The sequence below is a fragment of the Barbus barbus genome (genome assembly GCF_936440315.1).
Source record: "Barbus barbus genome assembly, chromosome: 36".
Classification (NCBI taxonomy): Eukaryota; Metazoa; Chordata; class Actinopteri; order Cypriniformes; family Cyprinidae; genus Barbus; species Barbus barbus.
The window spans coordinates 21,028,479-21,042,668 of NC_136714.1; the positions used below are offsets into that span (position 1 = coordinate 21,028,479).

At 36.3% G+C, this 14,190-nt stretch overlaps 1 protein-coding gene across 1 annotated transcript in view; it reads left to right on the top strand.

Annotated features, from left to right (window-relative positions):
• Nucleotides 1–14,190, top strand: part of LOC306856080 (whirlin-like) — an 83,547-nt gene that overhangs the window by 42,088 nt on the left and 27,269 nt on the right. The window contains exons 4-5 of the mRNA XM_079395088.1: nucleotides 2,121–2,246; nucleotides 11,972–12,180. Of these exons, the coding sequence (XP_079251214.1) occupies nucleotides 2,121–2,246; nucleotides 11,972–12,180 (335 nt within the window). The remainder of the gene's footprint in view (nucleotides 1–2,120; nucleotides 2,247–11,971; nucleotides 12,181–14,190) is intronic.

Here is a 14,190-nt window from a genome sequence, read left to right on the forward strand (position 1 = left end):
AATTGTGAGATAAAATAAATAAATGTTATGTAAAATATTAATAGTAATAGGTTTAAATAATAGTAATAGTACTAATAGTAATAGGTCTTGCTGTAACTGTAGGACTAATACAATGCGTCCCCTGTAAACAGCATATGTGAATATTATGTAGCCCTATTGTTTAAATCAAATTTATGCTTTAAAATTAGAGTAATCATAGCAGTTTTCTTACATAGTATGTCCGTTTGAACGTCTGCGTTTAGCTTCAAATGACATCTTTGATGATCTACTATTTGAATATATTTTAAAATGTAATTTATTCCTGTGATGACAAAACTGAATTATCAGCAGCCATTACTCCAGTCTTCTGTATCGCATGAGCCATTCTAATTGATTTGAGTGCTCAGAAAACATTTTTAATTAGTATCAATGTTGAAAACAATTAATATTAACCTATTTTTATGGCTCCTCAAATTTGTCCTAGCACTATTACTCACACCTCCGTAATTTCTTCTGTTCTCACCTGTGTGGCAGAATTTGTTAAATGTGATTATAGGGAGAGTTTTATGAGCTGTTCAGTCAGGTGTAAATCTGCCAAGGCCATTGGAGAGAGCGCGCTCTTTCTCAGGCCCCGCGGCCGTTGGAAGCCAGCGCACTCGCGCAGCACGCCGACTTCATCAGTACTGCACAGCGCAGCAGAAATCTCCCTCGGTCCGCCCTGATTTACTACCCTCTTGTTCAGTCTCACAACGTGGTGAAGCAATTTGCAGGGTAATTCTGACAAATTCCTGGGTACCGAAACAAAAGTTGCGTAGAAAGCTCATTTGAAAGCCGAAGTCTATTTAGCCTCTAGCACGCTTCTAAAGGAGAATAAAAAATAAATATAAGAAGCCGTTCATGAGAGAGACGTTTATAAATGTGTGGCATTATGAACAATGACACACACAAAACGGAGTATGGCCCTACACCACCTTGACCTTTCAGAGATGGCTAGTACTAACCTTTAAGCAGCGTGCTAGTGGGCGACAGACGCTTTTGGTGGGTGCTGGTATTTGGACGAGACGGCGCACTGCCGCATTGATCTCCCAGAGTGCTCTGGTGACCCCGTCTGATTGACTCTGCGGGGATTCTATGATCCATTCTAATCACAGCACTATTGTTGCTTTTGTGTGCTGCACATTGAAGAGGTCGTGGGAGTCACATTAGTCCTTCTGCTGGTTCAGCAGAACTGTCGCATAGGTTGTTAGAGTCGAGAATTATAGTTGTAAGGCACAGTAATGGCTGCTCTATATTTGAGAGTTGAACAACACATTGTGATTGGGAAGTATTTTAATTTCCTTGTCGCTGTTATGTCAGCGCTACATTTCAGCGTGCTTGTGTGTGTAGAGCAGCCTGTGTTAAGTATTCGGATGCTTAAGCCACTATTCAAAATGTCTGATTGCAAATGCATTAGATAAAATGTCAATCCAAGTGTATTTATGAGAAATAAATTGAGCACAAACACTATTTTAAATGATGAAACAAGATACACTACTGTTAAAACGTTCACAAGTCTCTTATGCTCGCCTGCATTTACTTAATCCAAAATACAGTAAAAACTGTAATAAAATTGTTACAATTTTAAAATAACTGATTTCTATCTTTTGTGTTTTAGAATGTAATTTATTCCTGTGATGACAAAGCTGAATTTTTAACAATCTTCAATGCCACGTGATCCTTAAGAAATCATTCTAATATGCTGATTTAGTACTAAAGAAACATTTATTATTTTCAATGTTAAAAAACATTGTGCTGCTTAATATTTTTGTTGAATCCATTATACTTTTTTATAGAAACCTTTTTACACACTGAAGAAGGCCTTGAGCCGAAACCTTTGTTTCGACATTGATGATGAATGTAAAATAAATGTTTAAAAAAAAATTTTTTTTTTTTTTTTATGAGTGCGGATCATGGTCTCTTGTGCATATAAATCTTTTTTAACATAAACATTTTTAGTGTCACTTCCTTGCTAAATGAAAGACACACCAGACTGTTGAACAGTTTATATTCTTAAAAACAGAGATAATATTAAATGCATTTTCAATTGTGTAAGTTGTTTATTTGATTTAGCTCTTAATCAGACAATCTCTTCCTCTTCGCAGGTAAATTTGGTTCTGGATGACGGCCGTTCTCTGGGTCTCATGATTCGTGGAGGGGCTGAATACTCTTTAGGTATCTACGTCACAGGTGTGGACAGAGGCTCTGCAGCAGAGTGTGGAGGACTAAAGGTACAATTTATGCCTGTTTTACCCACATCCTTTCATTTGATCTATTTTTATTGCTTTTTTGTCTTACCTTGACCTCTAACTGTCCCATTGTTGCGAGTATTGTTGCTTAGTCTGTCTTTCTCTCTCATTTTATGCATTAATTGTTCCACAGCTCTTTGACATGTTAATTTTGATTTTCTCTTTCCAAATATTTAAGGTTTTCTTTGTTGCTTTCAGTCTTTTGTATCAGGTTTTGCCTATACTGTGAGCAGCAGCCAATGTGGTCTGTGAGGAAAATAGCTTAGTAAACAGACTTCATAATGTCTTCATGAAAATGCAAAAAGGTTTTTGTGTTGGTTGGGTGAGGTTAGGGGTTAGAATATCTAATAATCATTATCTCGGTGTAAAAACAAAAGAAGTCAATGCAGAGTCTCTACCAAGATGCACTGTTCTTTGCCCACTGTCTGACCGGCATCCCACAAATCTGCTGATTTTTTGACTGAGAAAACATGTTTGCATATTCTGTCCAAAGAGTCCAGCTGGTTTTACCTCTGCCCACTTTGCTTTTAGTGCTTCCCTCAAGTGTGTTTGTGCATGAAAGAAGGAGAAAGAAATATTGGAGTCCACTGTGAAGTGCCTGTGATTTTTTTTTTTTTTTTCCTCTAGCTATTCTTCTGTTGAATAATATGCCCAGACATTATGCGTTTATTCCATTGTTCGTTTTTTTGCCACAATTTGAGGTGAATATCATTATTATGTGGTGACTGGGAAAGTTTTAAGCTCTTTTCGAGCTGGCAGTTCGCTTTGTGGCCAGCCTTTAGATTCATGATGGGATTGAGAGAAGATGGCAGTTTAAAAGGAGGGCGATCCAGATACACTCATGGAGAGAGAGAGAGTTGGAGAGAGTGCTGGATGTTTTATCTTTAGGCCATATGTCTGTTCAGAAGAGAGATGTGAGATGGATTTCTGGGCAGCGGTTTGGCAGGAGGCTGTGTTTACAATGCCTCACTGCTGCTGTGGGAATCCACAAACATGGAAGCAGATTCACACGCGTTTATCATGGCACATATGCTGTATGAAATATAACATATACTCTACATTAACATTTAGAAGTTTGGGGTCAGTATTTTATTTTGAAAGAAATGTAATACTTTTATTTATCTGATACATTTTGGTCAATTGTAACAGAAAATACATTTACTGTATAATTAAAAAAAAAATACTTTTGAAATTTTTGAATTAAGTCTAAAATAATTTTTTTAATTAATTCTAAAATAAATGCTGTCCTTTTGAGCTTTCTATTTATCAAATAATAGCTTTAAAATTTATCAAAACTAGCTACAAAACTGTTTTCAACAAATACATTTTTTTTGAAAAACAAAAATTGAGTACCATATCATCATATTAGAATGATTTCTGAAATATCATGTGACACTGAAGACAGGTATAACGACGTAAATTCAGTTTAGGAATAAATTGCATTTTAACATATATTAAAATAGTAAACAGTTACTTTAATTTGTAATATTAATTCACGGTTTTACTTTTTGAGACTTCTTTCAAAAACATTAAACTGTTTCAAAAACATTAACTGTCCCCAAACTTTTGAACAGTACTTTAAAGGTATAGTTCACCAAAAAAAAATCTTTCTTTATTTCTTTCTTTGAAAGTATTTCTAGACAGCTAATATATCAACGTGAAATATTATAGCAATGTGTGTGCAATGTATTTTACTTTAATGGTATATTTTTGTCCTTTTTGTAGCTTGACTGTCATGGTTGCTATGAACTGTCTTTGTAAAATGAGCAGGTAAGCCTCGATGAGTGTGAGCTAGCACTCCAGAGCGAAAAATAGCTTTCATCCAAATAGCCCGGCACTCAGAGTGATTGTGTTATTATAGTGTTAGCAGCAGATGAACCCCTGACCCCACACCCCAATGTAGACACACACAAGCAGAAAAACACAAATGCACGGATCAATGAACCCAACTGGATGAAACATCTATTTCCTAACAGGTCCCGTGAGATGGATGTAAGGCCAAGGGGTCTGTAGAGAGGTTGCCTTCAATATAGGCAGCCCCATATATTCTAACCTGTGTGAAAAAAGGCATAAATTGGTATTGGCAACAAATCCCATTTTGTTCAAAGCAGAAGTGATCCATCTTGGAATTACCAGACTTCATAAATATTAATGCTGTGTTTCATTCAATTGAGAAAGCCAGAATTTATAACTTGGAGACTTTCAAATCAGAAATCACAAAGTGACTGCCAGTATGTAGCGTTTGATAGCAGAGACAGACTTGTATGTTAAAATGCTTTGTTATGCAGGGTTTAAAGGGATAGTTCACCCAAAAATTAAAATTCTGTCATTAATTACTCACATGTCATTACAAACCTGTAAGATTTTCGTTCATCTTCAGAACAGAAATTTAGATATTTTTGATGAAATTCGAGAGCTTTCTGACCCTGCATAGTCAGCAATGCAACTGACACGTTCAAGGCCATAGTAAGGACATCGTTAAAGGGGGAAAGGGAAATGGAAGTGGTGTGTGGCCAAGTATGGTGACCCATACTTGGAATTTGTGCTCTGCATTTAACGCATCCAAGTGTGCCTTGCTCAAGGGTCTCACCTCAGTCGTGGTATTGAGGGTGGAGAGAGTGTTGGTTATTCACTCCCCCACCTACAATCCCTGCCGGACCTGAGACTCGAACCCACGACCTTTGGGTTACAAGTCTGACTCTCTATCCATTCTTTTGCATTCAACAGAAGAAAGAAACTCTTACAGGTTTGGAACAAGTGGAGGATGAGTAAATGATGACAATTTTTTATTTTTGGGTGAACTATCCCTTTAAAGTAGACACACCCTATATTTTACAAAACATAGTAATGCACAGCAGCATTTAACATAATATTTTGCAATATAAAGACATAAAATTAATCATTTATATGTCCAAATAAACTGATTCACTGAAGTGAATCATACACCCTTATGTATGAGAATAGTCTTGGAGAGTATGTTTGATTATTGCTTCAGCTCACTTGACTGTAAAACTGTGTTTTACAATACAGTCTGACATTAACAACACCCATATATTTTGAGATGCACATTCTTATTGAAAGAAGTAGCTTGTTACATTTTGAAAAGAGCTACTGAAAAATGTCCAAACCTGCATTCATTTCTTTTTTCTGTGGAACGCAAAATAAGACTTTGTAAAAAAGAAAAAGTCTTTGAAAAGTGATTTTTGTCAATACTGAACAATATAAGTCAGTGGGGTCCAATGTTGTTTGGGCTCCAACTTTCTTCGGAATGTCTTTCTTTATTCCACGCTGCCATAGAGAAATGTGCTTATCACACTCAGGACAGTCGTGATGGATGAATTTAGTCCTATCTCTGAAATGATTATGACCGCAGTAGCACTTTCTTCCACAGGCAACACCAGAACTTGTTTGCAAACAATATCTGTTGTCTTATCTCACTTCCTGCCTTTATCTTTATCTCCAACCCTGGGGTTTAGGAGGTTGAACGGAGGTGTAAAATGTTAGAGGTCTTCGAGGCAGATGCGGCTCGTAGAGTTTTAATTGGATGGAATAAGGTGCTTGCGCATTGAGCAGTCTCTCAGCTTCAGTGTTACAGAGCACAAAACCCCTACTGACCCCTGAAGAGCTGGAATTAATCAGTGTGCATTCACTCAAGCCTCAGCCTCTGTTTCTGTTTTTGTCTTCCTCCTATCTTAGAAGTGCTTTTCTGCAGTGTTATTCTTTTATTTGTATGCTTGTGTTTTTCTGTCTGTGCTTGCTTTAGTGCAGTCTCAATTTGGGCTGCTCTTCTATAACTGTACTAAATGGATAATGAGCAATACAATTAAGGCACTTCTTGGCTGCAGGATGGTAAGAGACTTACTTGGAGCAGTGTTGTAGTTTGTAACGGTCAAATTACTAAAACCCACAAAAGTATAAAGGCTTTTTAGGGCTTCGTTCAATTAACTGAGTTTTTAGTGAAACTCGGCTGCTCCATTAACTGATATTGTCAACCTGAGGCCTAAGGTTCACACACAGTTACTTTGAAGTCTTTTTCATTCAATAAATTGGACCTGTTAAACTCTTTCATTCTCTGCCTATTTCTCTTTTCGCCTATTATTTTTTTTATTTTGTTAGTTTATTTTAGTTTATTTTCAAAAGAAGAAATACATCATTCTCTGACTAAATTTAATTTAATTTTATTTGAGATTATTTTATATTTATTTATTTTTTTATTATTTTTTTTAAGAATAAATCCAACATTCCCTTCCTGATAAGCTGCATTATTAAACAGTAAGTTTTATTTTATTTTATTAAATTTTTTATCAAAAGCAGTCTATTAGAATCTATTAGATAAATAATTTTTTCTTTTCTTTTTTTAACTGTCATGTAAATTGACAAGATGTTTTTACAAGATGTAAATTGAAACCTGCCAAGATCGGAACATTTTGTTAAAGGTAGGTCTAAATGCTAAAAATGCTGGAAGCTGATCTTTAAGTGAAAATCATATAAGATTGCCCTACCAGATTTTTTGAAAATAATCACAGAGACTCTTATAAAGTAGTGCTTTCTTGTACTTGCTAATGACACACAGAATTGCTTGAATGTCTGTGATCTGCAGTCAGATGTCCCTTCACCTTTGCCCAACGTGCTTTTCACCTTAATAATATTCTATAGCTCATCCTGTTTGAAGCTGTCATGATTGTTATCAGTCATATTGAGCGCCGCTTCCCTCTCTATTCAGCTGTCCACCCTGCGTCACATAAAGCCAATTCACTTTGGTCCTTGAGGAGCTGAGAAGAAAGTAATTTGCTGCGGAAACTTTTGCTCAGGGGAGTCATACACTTTCACTGTGGTATTTGGGGACATTTTCAGTTGCAAGCTCTTTTGATCTCTTTCTACCTTAACCAGAAAGCACATAGCCATATGCACAGACTGATACCCATAGGCAGTTTTTCAGAAGAGGAGGCTGTTCATCATAAGAAAAATCCCTCCGGCCTAATAAAAGACTTTTAGACTGTGAACGTGACTACTTTTGCACATTTGTAATCCCTTTTCAAATGGTCACGCCTCTGTGTGATTGACAAATGTGGTAGTTTCACGGAAGAAGTGTCTGGACTCTGGGTGGGTCTATCTGTATGGCTGCTCCTGTCACTGTGAGTTACTATTACTCAAACTTTAAGTACTCTTGGTGTAGCCATAAGTCTTAAAAGCCATTAAGTACAATGATGAATGAATGAAGGGATGGGGTAAGCACCACTTTGTCTGTATTCAGAGCATGACCGTTCATTAGAGAATGGCAGAAAGAAAGCTGGAGAGTAAGAAGGACCGAAACAATGATTGAAACCAGTATAAAAGAATGATGACAAGACGGATTGGAAGACAAAAAGGTAAAATCTCTTATCCAAGTGAACATACTTATCACTGGATGCTACAAGAAGATAAGACAAAAGAAATTATATATAAAACAAATGTTTTTATAACCTAATGCGAAATAATAAAAGAAAACTAATAATAAAAGAAACTAAATTTCAACTGTGGTTGAAAAAACTATAGAAAAATCTCTTCAAAGGGTACATGTTAGTAATATATATATATATATATTTTGACCGAGTTTGTTGGAATGCTCATAACAGCATATACTATTTTAACAGTATATGCAGTATTTTATAGCAGTTAACTATTTTATAACAGCTTTTTACAGTTATATTTTTACCTTCCTGCTGAATTCGGTGTCGTAGCTAATATACTTGTTTTATGGATTCTTTCCTCTGCATTTCTAGATTGATGTGAATGGGGTTTATGATTCAAGTAAATGGCTCAAAAAATGTTTCAGGGTTCCCATGAAACACGAGAAACAAAACAACTGCCATTGAGATGAATGGGAATGCTATCAGATAGCTTTCTCCACGTCTATCTAAAGCAATTTAAAGTTCTTTTGAAGCTAGTATTAAAATAACAAACTTAAATGCACAGCAGCAACCTTGCAGGTGACAAAGTGAGTGTCTAAAGATAGAAATTTATAGTCTTGTATTTGGCTTACAGCTGCAACCTCTAAACTACTTTGCTAAATGAAGAATGAGTGATGCACTATGCTCTGACATTTGACGTAACGGTACAGCAGATGTTCCTCTCACAGACCTGGAGTTGTAACAAATGCATGATTGCTGTGTGCATTAGCCACTGTTTCTGATTTCTGTCCGGATATTGGAGCCATTTGGGAAAAAGAAGCAGCCAAGACGATTTCTCATCCGTCTTCTCTTCCATCATTTTCTTCCTCCTCCATCAGGAAAGAGGGATGCCGTGGTCGGGGCAGGCGTTCTTTCCAAATGCCAAGCATGTTCCTCATTCACTCTCAAGGGCCTTTGCACTGACAGAATTGAAATCTCTGGAGACCTCCCAGTCTTCGCTGTTGGTTTCTTGTCGACCGCTCAACTTTTTAGTCGGCTGTCTGCACTCCCATTGGTAGTCGCGGCATCACAGTGCTGCTCATTTGCATTAAGAAAACGAATGACTGCCGGTTGGTTTGCAGCCACAGAATCCTGTCGTTCCTTCACTGACAGGCAGTGCTAAGTGCAGTTAAAGGGAAAAAATTATGGAGTGATGTGAAAGAAAAGGAGAGAGAGAGAGAGAGAGAGAGGGGGGCTGAACTGCAATGTTAACATCAGAATTATTCATCATCATCCTGTCATGATTATACTCCCCACATGATTCCAAATCATGAGAGGTCAGGACAGATGATGTGGAGGAGTTCATAGGAGATTAAATGATGGCAGATGGCTTTACATACACACAAACATTTATATATTCCTTTCTCTTACAATTCAGATTTCATATTTCTAGGTCTTTTTGATTTGCATTTAAAGGGTTACTCCACCACAAAATGAAAATTGTCATCAATCTCTTTCCCCCATGTCGTTCCAAACCTGTAAAAGCAGATGGACTATTTTGGAGATGTCTTTCATACTTTTCTGGACCTTGACAGTGTTATTTACTTGGCAGTCAATGGGACAGTCACAAACCTCCCTGTTTTTATCCAAAATATTTTAAATTGTGTTCCGAAGACGAACGAAGCTTTTACGGGTTTGGAACGACATGAGGGTAAGTGATTGATGACAAAATTTTCATTTTGGGGTGGAGTAACCCTTTAAATAAAGTGCATATCCGTTTTCTTTTTTTTGCCAAACTTTGCTTTTTAGATGCTAAATCTAAATCAAACAACTTGGATTACATCTAGATTACAGTTCCTGATCATGCAATAACTTTAGTTGTTATTTTTCATTTAAATTTTTGTTTGAGGTTTAGGTTGCTTTTTTTAGTTTTATTAGTTTTTAAAAACATATATAGCTATATATTTTTATGCATTTCTTTTTTTATTAGGTATTTAGTATTTTAATAGCTTTATTTTATTTTTATTTGAGATTTATAGGGCTTTAGTCGTTTTAGTATTTCAACTTCAACTTTTTATTTGAGTTAGTTGGCCAGCCAGCATTTCTAAGTTTTCTTTTTCTTTTTTTTCTGATATTTATATTTAACTTCATTTCAGCTTTATTTCAATTACTGGCAACAGTTTTTAATAGTTTTAAGTTTAGGTTTAGTTAGCAACAATGGTCTATAGTACTTGTGCACTATATTTCAGGTCTTCTAAAGTCAAGTTTAAATATTAAATTCATGTGGGCTATTTTTATGATGCTATTTTTTGCCATTTTATGGCCATTTATAGCACAGTGTTTTGTTTTTGTTTTGTTTGTTTGTTTTTTTAAAGCAGCGATGACATTTTTGAGAATTTCTCGTATTGACTTTTACAGAAAAAAGTTTTATAGCCATTTATAGCACTTTAAAAAAAAACAAAAAGCAGCTTGGACATTTTTGAGAATTCCTCTTTTTGACTGATTTGAAGTCATAGAAGTTTAGAAAGACTTACATTTTTTGGTGATCTATTCCTTTCAAGAGTTCTCTCACATTCCTCAGTGGTTTGATGTGTTTCCTGTAATAACCGTATCTGGTATCTCACAGAGTTTGAACACTCTGGGGTGATACACTGAAAAGAAATGCCGGGAGATAAACCTGAGCTAATGATCGGCTGTTTCACTAGGGAGATCGTATCTGCCACATCGATTTCAAATACCTCTCTTGTGTTCTTTGGGAAAACAAAGCTGTATTGCATCCAAATTGTTTAACACCGTAATTTATTAATATCATGATTACTGCAAAGCCTCTTTAATTACCCTCAAGCATCTTTGGGCGGGCAGAGGGGCAGGCCGGTATTGATCCATAAAGAGAGCTGGGATGAAACTGAGAGATATTGATGAAAACAGAACGAGAGCAAGATAAAGAGAAATGGAGCCAGTTTGCTGTTGTGACGAGTTAATCCCAGAGTAAGGGCTTCGAAATAGAAATATTTTACTCTGAGGCAGACTGACAAAAGAAGAAACAATGAGTGAGATAAATGAGTGACAAGCAGAAGGAGCATGGGGAAAAGAAAAAGAGCAGATCAACGAGTGGGAGGATGAATGGATGAGATGAGGAGACTGTCAGAACCATCCAGAAGAAATGTACCATGTTTGTAGCAATAAAGCTGCGGCATGTCTCTTTTTTGGCATCTCTTCAGTTTCTCATCCAATACTGAGAAAGGAAGTGATTGATTTAAGACGTATTACATTTACAGTAAAAGCAGGACTACATGCCTTGCCATCTAAATTGAATCTTTTTCAGTGGCATGTGGTTGGACTGAAATGAGGCAAAATGTTCAAAAAAAAAAATGTTTTTATACAGTTTGCAGGTTAAATGAGATATTGAGTAAATATTTAATGCAATGTTAAACTTTTTTTTTACATTGTTACCATTTCATTTTTCATTTTGCTCTCTAGAGGCTGGTACAGTATACCATGAGATATCATGAGGTTTTTTTTGCTGATATTTTGTAATCGTTCTGTCCTTTATAAATCAGATGTTTTTGCTGAAGCCAAATATTTTCTTTTTCATATTATTTATTCATTTGTTTGTTTGTTTATTTATTTATTTGACATGAAAATATTTAGCTACTCTATATTTTAGGAAGGGGCCCTTGCAAGGATCATGATGTTTGGGGTCCTTGGGGAACAAAAACAATATTTTAGTATTATTTATATGCTATTATATTATTTATTAATATTTTTAACAGTTTTCATTTTCATGTAAATTTCTGTAATTTAGTTGTTTTGTTATTTTGTCATCTAATGTTTTAATAATATTCTTTCAAAATTATATTTAATATAAAATAATATTCGATCAAATACTATTTTAGCTTCATTTCAGTCAATGAAAATGATTTTAACAGTTTTAGTTATCAAAAAAAATGGAATTTGGAAAAACATTTGGACATTTAGGCTAAATGTGCATTTCAGAATCAGCTATTATTTTGGAGGAGGCATATTTTGTGCAAGTTCTTCATAGTGTAGTTTACATGTGCTCTTTTTAAATTCTATTTATAAGGTGGGCATGAATATTTTAAATGCGTTTGTCTATTGGTGTGTTCATCTCAATAAGTCATCATAATTTTGACTTTCTGTTTATCTTCTCTGCTGTTCCAAAAATTTAACCTGGCAACACCTCTCTACCATGTTCGTCCTCTGGATGTCCAGACTGCCCCGTCTCCGGCCTCATCACAACCCCCCTTTACCTCCTGCCCTGCTCTGCCAGCACCAACCCACCCACCTTCTCCTGTCTCTGCTCCATCATCTCCACAGGTCGGCGATCAGATCCTGGAGGTTAATGGCCGGAGTTTCCTCAGCATCCCACACGATGAGGCCGTACGAGTGCTGAAGTCTTCACACCACCTGATGATGACGGTGAAGGATGTCGGGCGACTGCCACATGCCCGCACCGTAGTGGGCGAGACAAAGTGGATCGCAAGCTCGCAGATTACGGACAGCTCGGCCAGCAGCAGTGTCACGGGGTGAGTGACGCGGTGATGGGAATGTGAAGAAACAAGGAAAGTGAGAGAGATAAAGGAGTCATGTGCATAGATGGGAAAGCTATAACTGGTTTCGTTCCTGGATGAATCAGTGTTTTTGAATATATATCAGCCAAAAGGCTGAAAAATGTTGCAAGATCATTTTTGCTTTGCTAAATCTGATTTGTCAGACTGCATTGCTTACCCTCAGGCGATCCAAGATGTTGATAAGTAGTTTTCTTTCATCAGAACAGATTTAAAGAATTTTAGCATTACATCACTTGTTCACCAGTGGATCTTCTGCAGTGAATGGGTGCCGTCAGAATGAGAGTCCAAACAACTGATAAAAAAACATCACAATAATACACAATAAATCCACACCATTCCAGTCCATCAATTAACATCTTGTGTACTGAAAGTTGTATATTTGTAAGAAACAAATGCATCATTATGGCATTTTATCTTTGAACTTAACTTCTGGCCAAAATAGAGTCTATAATCCGTAATAATGCTTTTTCCAGTGAAAAAGTCCATACCTGTTAGTCTCCCACATTAAAATCCACCAACATGTTTGTTTAGAACTGTTTTTGCTTGTAGAAAGTACTTGATTTCTCTCCTGATTCAAATGAGATAACTATTTTGGATAGACAACAAATTTTTCTGGCCAGAAGTAACGGTTTGAAGTTAAAAATGTCTTTATGATGGAAATGTTTATTACATACAAGATGTTAATTGATGGACTGGAGTGGTGTGGATTACTTGTGGATTATTGTGATGGTTTTATTAGCTGTTTGATCTCTCATTCTGACGGCACCCATTCACTGCAGAGGATTCTTCAGTGAGCAAACGACGTAATTCTAAATTTCTCCAAACCTTTTCCGATGAAGAAACAAACTCTTCGATATCTTGGATGACCTACAGATGAATACATTTTCAGCAAATTTTCATTTTTGAGTAAACTATTCCTTTAATGGTGCAGTGTAAAAAAAAAATACATCCAAGGCTACCAACTAGATTAACCAGCTCTTGCCATGTCATTTACTGACAGTTTTGTTGGTCTCCAACATCCAGCAGGGAAGAAGTATGAAAACACAAAAATATCCGTACATATTTTAAGTAAACTTTTGCCTATTATACATTTCTAGAAGTATCTAAAATTCTAGCACCTTCTATTGTAATATTTCACCTAAGACAAATAGTATGCTGATTTGTTAATTTGTTCTTAAATACAGCCCAAGCCATGCCTTGGTGCTGCGACTTAATGTTCTTGTTTAATAAATTAAAAATGTACTGTACAGTTCAGACACAGTAATTTAATTAGGACTGAGGTGAAGCTTCCAGGCTTAGTTTAATTTACTGTGTTAAGAGCAGATTATACAATAGCTGAATTTAAATTTTTTAATTCTGAATATCAGCTTCTTTCCTAACCCCCGGGCTGCTCGCACTTGGAGAACTGTAAATTAAGGAGTCTGTTCATGGGATTATTCCAGACACTGCTGGTCTTTCACGGCCTGTTTTTGGAGAATATGAACCTGTGAGTGTGTGCACAGCACACTAATGGGATCCTAAAGCAGCTCAGGTGTGTCTTGTGCCAGTTCTCTGGACCTTCTCTTTAATGGAGGTCAGCTGATGAGGTGAGCTGGGTGATCTGCTGTCATGCCAGGGGAAAAATGCAAGGTGGCATTTTATAAAAAAAATAAATAAAAAACAATGATGATTATCAAGCTCCTGGTGGTCTGGGGTACAAGCTCAAGCCAAAGCCAAGGACAGAACTGGCACAGGGAACTGTTTGGACCTATCATTGTTACTGACCAAATTGACAATTTGATACATAGCTGTTCTTGATATAACTGCAAAATGGTTGCGGAGTAATACGAGAGACGAGAAGCACAGCTATGATGGAAAGCTCTTGTCAACAATGTTCAGTTATACAGTTTAGTGATCATTATACAAATGTTTTTGTACAGAGAATAAGAATGTAGCGATTGGCCATTCGGCTGTGATAATGTAATA